At 31.3% G+C, this 6,324-nt stretch overlaps 1 protein-coding gene across 20 annotated transcripts in view; it reads right to left on the bottom strand.

The window, feature by feature from the left end:
- Nucleotides 1-631: 631 nt before the first annotated feature.
- Nucleotides 632-6,324, bottom strand: part of LOC118191434 (uncharacterized) — a 587,182-nt gene continuing 581,489 nt past the window's right edge. For 18 of the 20 annotated variants that reach the window (XM_085821952.1, XM_085821934.1, XM_085821947.1 and 15 more), the window contains one exon: nucleotides 632-3,936. In XM_085821952.1, coding sequence (XP_085678078.1) covers nucleotides 3,789-3,936 — 148 coding nt within the window. In that variant the 3' untranslated portion in view covers nucleotides 632-3,788. Of the gene's footprint in view, nucleotides 3,937-4,092; nucleotides 4,157-6,324 lie in introns of those variants that run through there. The other 2 variants (XM_085821953.1, XM_085821944.1) reach the window with 1 other exon arrangement.

Genomic DNA, 6,324 nt, shown 5'->3' with positions numbered 1-6,324 from the left:
TTTATTAAATAAATTAAAATCTGTTAGAGAAGCTTAAAGGAAGGTAGGTGAGGGCGGCAGTCGTAAGTTTTTGCTTTACCTAGGAAAAATGCTAAATCCGGCGTTGGTTATCACATCTGCGATCATTGCACGAAACATGAAATCTTATAATTATTAACTTTCAATCAACATAATAGCATTCTAATTCCCGAAGGCATATCAGCATTAAATTTTATCTTTTAATTTATAGAAATTCCCTCAGTTTAACAAACTAAGCTATTTAAAAATAATAATTGCACACTAACTATGTCGTCTCATAAAGGTGACAATCAGCCATAGGTCATTATCAAACTGTAAATTACTGGTGACTTCCTATAAAAGTTTCTTACAATACATTAAATGCCGCACTAGTCTTTAAGGATCGGTCTTAAATCAAGAAAAATTAGGCCTGGCGTTTAATGTGACAATAATTAATTTTTAACTAAAATAATTTTTAAATGCATTTAATTAATAATTTATCCCTTATATGAATTTTATGAACATTTGCAGTGTTACTGTAATTCATAAAAGATGTTTAAAATACTATACATTAAACTAGTACATACTCTTTTAATATTTGTATAAGTGTGTATTAGAAATGAAGAAAACAAAATTGATAGAAATAAGCTGTATTTATTGAAACTAAAAGATGCACTCGCTATAGAGTATCCAGGGTATAAGTGCACATCACAAGCATCGTAACCACATTCATAGACTGAAGACATATACATTCGTCAGCGCCAGGCAGTTCATCTCTTGGTCTGGAAAGTGTGAAATATCACCGACAACAGTCCTTAGCTGCATAGAACCATGTGATACAGCTCTTTTCTCTTAAAGAAGTACTCAGTGCTCGTGTGTTCGTTTCCTCTAATTTACTGATACTTCGGGTATGATCGAATTTGAGATTTTATGCTTTAAAATCATGACTTAGCTTGCTGTCATTGGAACAGATATTAATTTTATTTCTGCAAATAGCCCAAAATTATTCTGTACGTTCTAATACATAAATTATCATCAGAAAATAGATTAATGATCAAATTTTTAAAAATACATATTATTTTCAAAAATTGTCTAATCTAATACCATGAGCTACACACGAGGAAAGGAGCAGTAACACTTCCATAAAAAAAAGCTACATTCTCCAATTCCACTATAAAGCTCAAAAGACTGAAGCATTAACATGCTTCATAAAGTGGCAGAACCAGACAGAACACCACAGTACAGGTTTCCGAAGCACAAGAAAAACACATTTATCGTAGTATGAGCACTAACAGATTAAAAAAGAAAAGCTGTAAACATAATATGATAAATAGAGCACAATAAGAGTATAAAACTGTAGCACAAACAGTTACATTACTTCTTGATGACTATGCACCATTTCATAATTATTTTGTTTTTAGAGATTTAAGGTGTGGATTTCCATCCACACCTTAATATTTAAACATGGTATTTTTAATTCTTCTTTTCTTTAGAAATTTGACTAATTTAGTAATCGTTTGTTAACTAACTAATATTTACTTAGGATGATAAAGAATTTTTAATTGTGCCTATTGAAACAAGGCAACGGTAATCCACAAATATAATTCTAAATTTTTGCATATCTTAAAATCTCTTTTAGGAAAGACAAATTTCAGAAAGGGGATAAATTAAAAGCTTAAAAATTAGGTACATTTATAAATCACACATCGATTATAACTATTTAAATAAACGTAGTTATTATGCTTTAGAATCGTAAAAAGTTTTTCATCGCTATTTTCTGAGAAATAATTGAATCTAAATCTGATTACCGCCTTATGCTCCAGATTTAAGGAATCCTTGCAATCGTTCTACTTTTTCCTTACAAACATGTTTTTTCTCATATAAAAAGGCAAGCAGTGATTTAGATTGGTGATTAAACTCAAAATTGGTTACTGAAAAATATTAATATATTGTAAAGTAATTTTGATTTGAAATAAAATTACATGACTCATTCAGACGCTGTATTTGGTTAATATGTGACGTAAAGTTCTTCATAAATGTTCATATAGTAATATAACTTGAAAGAAATGCGTTCAATCTTATATTTCTGAAAAAATATAAATAAATAAATAAAATTTAAGCAATGTAAATCAAAATTAGCATTTCTTTTTCCTTTAAACATTAAATAACATTAACAGAGTCATATTTCTTCATTTTCATAACAAATAAACTTCTAATAAAAATATATATATCAGAAATTTTCATTCAATTCATTTAGATTATTTCAATACACTGACATATATTTATTACAGTTAATTATTCAAACATATTTCAAAATATCCCAAATGTGAACACACAATTATCAATGTAAATGAATTAAAATACATATTATCTTTAAATCATAATTTATACAAATTTAATATCGTACATTAGATTCCGTTTTAATCAGTATCTATGATGACCTGTTCGAAAACCATTCTCTCGCACTACTGAAGCTTTATTTCAAGTTGTAGGTTAAAAACGCTGCGATAAATGTAAGTATGGTTAAAAAAGTGTTTTGGGGAGAACTGCAATTCAAAGCATCTTCAACATATACTTTACGTAGCACAGTGAATATTACTGACACAGTTCCATTGCTGTATCAGTATAAATAGAATGATCTTTTTTCAGAAATGACTGCAACAGAAATAAATAATGATGAATCTAGTTTCGCATTTCATCAGATTGGTGAAATAATGTAACGAACTGTTTTCCACTCTTGTAATAAATTTGATACCCTGATACAGGCACTGAAAAGATATCTATCACTTGCATATAAACAACTTTTACGTCATTGAATCTTACTTAAATTACATTCAGTTATTAATATGTATAGTAGTGAAGTATTCTGCGTAACCAAGCTATACTGTCCATTAAGTAAACAGCATCATTGATTACTCTGAAAATGGTAGCCAAATTTACTTGATAGATACCATGACTACTATTATTCAAGACTTGTAGCAACTTAATATTTGAGAAGGGCACTTTGTATTTCAAGCTACTCGGATAATGCTCAATACTATTGCCGATAAATACACGAAAACATAAACAAACGGCAGGCACTCTTTATTTCTTTTATTTATATTACTAGTGAGATACGACAGCACTCTTTTTATATTGCACAGAAACTGCTAATTATGATAGTCAAAATAATACCACTTATTTGGAAGATGATGTGGTCGTAAGTGTATGCAAAATTTGAAGTTCAAAAAATGAAGAAAAGCCTAAACAACATAGTTGAAAACTGGACGTTAACTTGTAACAAAATGTAACTCTTATTTAATAAAGCAGGCTATCTTCAAATCACACAGCGTTAAGAAAACCATGTATGGTATATATAAAAGCAGTCAAATGAACGGAAAATAATGATTGCGTCAACATACTGCAAGCGTCCATGCAGACAAAAACAGAAGAAAATAACTGTAAATTGGAATTACTCAGAAACCTTATTTTTTTTTCAAAAAAAAAAAAAAAAATAAAAAATAAAAAATAAAATAAGACTTTTGAGATTAAAAATACCAAATTAGATATTAACAACACTTTTAAGTAAATTCTGCCTTACAGGATACTTAAATTTAAATATATGAGAAAACAGACAAGTATTAGGCCTTTAAAGTATACACGAAAACGGCTTAAAAAGTCAAGAAGATAAATAGAATGCTGGCATTCCTAGGAAATTTCGCACAACGAAGGAATAATCGCTTCGGCACTTCAATGGACAGGCGAACTTGGTCTTATTTTATCTCCAATCTCAACATAAAGCGTCCATAAGCTTATTCTTGTTTAGATTGTTTCATTTGATCTTTTGAATCACTCGGTGGTTCGTCTTCAGTTCCAAATGAAGATACAGATGTTCTACTCGTAGTTGTTGTGTGCACAACCATCTGTTCTGAAGATTCAGATGGTAAACTTGATACGATTCTGCAGAAAATATATCAAAATATACTATCATCAAAAGTAATGAAAGAAATATGAATGAATTAAAATATATTTTAGGATAGCTTACATATAACATAGTAAAATAATTTTTTAATTTCATTAGCATAGAAATATTTTTTCACCATCATCTCATTATCTAAAATTATCTAAGATTTATTTTACCATCTGTTCTGAAGATTCAGATGGTAAACTTGATACGATTCTGCAGAAAATATATCGAAATATACTATCATCAAAAGTAATGAAAGGAATATGAATGAATTAAAATATATTTTAAGATAGCTTACATATAACATAGTAAAATAATTTTTTAATTTCATTAGCATAGAAATATTTTTTCACTATCATCTCATTATCTAAGATTTATTTTGCCAAATACAGTAATCGTTCAGACGCATTAATAGCGCCTTTGATATTTCTCAGACATTGAATGGAAAAAGGAAACAAGCCCTAACTTTGGATATACTGATTAAATAAATCATTTAGAAAATTTTTTACCCAAGTATGTAAAAGGGCTATTCAAATTAAACACAAAATGTACTAAATAATATATGCCATTGATCCTGGGAGATCTGGATTATATAACTATGCCAGAGCAAATTAGGACTATCTGCCAAAGGTTGTAGAGAAACATTAGATATGTTTTTGGAGGCCGGAGAGATGAAAAATTAGCAACGCCTTCGCCGGAAATCGAACCGCGGACCTCTCAATTGAGCGTGCAGCCCACTACACCACGAAGGCTCGTTAAGAGGGCGGGAGAAATATCTTATAAGGAATGCGTTCGTGGATGACTTTATGGAGGCAGACGGCTCGCATTCGGTTAGGCATGAGAATATGAAATCAATCATGCATCCAGCCTATTCGCCGGAATTTGATCCTGAGACGAACTACTAAAATGTGTTTTTGTGAGTCATTCGGCAGTCTTAAGCACTATTAGTGTCATTCCACAGTCTTAAGCAGCTAGCCACTAGGTCTTGATCGTGGTAGAAGTTGAATGGCACATGTGACATAATGTTGTGTAGATAATTAATTGATCTATTATAAAGAACTGGATTAATTATTTTCTTAGTTGAAAATCTTAATAATTAGTTTAATTCTGAATTATTAAATTGAGTTTTTATTTTAGTGATTAATTCGGTTCTGAAATTCTTAATTTTGGGGAAAGGCAGATGCTTCAACAAATACTTATCGTTTTCTTTTATTTTTGAATTTTCTCAAAATTTTGCTTCTCTGTGAAGGGTTCGAAAAAAAGGACGAATTTCGCTTTGTCATGGTGCTGTTTGTCCTTTAGAATTTTCTAGAACAAACTTCTTTTGTGCGATTGACCCCTAGGACTTGTTTACGTGATGGAATTACGTGTTGCATTTTCTGCGGGTAAGTCATCAGGTTGGCGAATTGCAGTGTCAGGTTCTTGACGAAAGACGGTACATTTTTCGGTCATTCGGGGTAAAAGCGGAAATTAGTGCTAAAATTGAGGGGCGATAATAATGGCATTATGGGAGATGTGTTTGCTGAAGGAAGTGAAGGAGTTCTTGAAGAACAGACACTTTTTGCTTGGATCGTCTGGGTTTAGGTGACCCCTTGATTTGAAGGAGAAGGGAAAGGAGGGAATATTTTCATGCTCCCGGCCTTGTTACGTGCAGGAAGAAGCATGCATCTGAGCGTTTGCTGATTCTGTTGGCCAAACAATTACTGATGGGAGTACTCTAGCTGTGCAGCATGTTTACGAAAAAATAATTGTTCGCATGGCTGATATAGTTTATCCAGCAACTGTCGCTATGGTCTGGTATGGCCGAATATTTATTGCGAAACTCATTCTTCAGTTGTTCGGGTTATGACAGCTACTCCTGAGAAGATACTACGTCTTTGTGTTATAACATTTTTTCCTATGAGGATAGTGGCTAAATCATTCTACAACAAAGACTAAAATCATTCTTCCATTATTCAATCCCACTGGACAGTGAGATGAGTTTCCTCGTGAAATGTAGGAGTCATCGCCGTGCCATTCTTTGTGTTCCAGGATGTCGTTTAGCCAGGTGTTGTAAGCCAGGATGTCGTTTAGCCAGGTTATTAGAGAAACGGTTCATTTTTCACTTCAAGATGACCATCCTCCAGATAAGAATTTTTATTATTTTTTTAATGAAATAGAAGAAGATAATAAGTAACTACTAACTGTAACGTTAATTTCTAACGACCTAAAGGAAACTCGCCTTCATCCTAATATCTTTATTTCTAAAATTAATTTAAAATTCAGAGTTCCATCTAATTAAGAATGTACATTTTTTTATTATGAAATTATTATTAGCCTGTATGTCAAATTCCTTGCTTAAGGACAAAGAAAAGTGTGTATTGTTTTTTTTTTTTTTTGCA

This window comes from Stegodyphus dumicola, chromosome 8 (assembly GCF_044657685.1).
Source record: "Stegodyphus dumicola isolate Sdum_Otavi_A_Nest chromosome 8, ASM4465768v1".
Classification (NCBI taxonomy): Eukaryota; Metazoa; Arthropoda; class Arachnida; order Araneae; family Eresidae; genus Stegodyphus; species Stegodyphus dumicola.
Note: the sequence above shows the minus strand (reverse complement) of the source record. Positions and strands in the feature narration are given on the sequence as shown.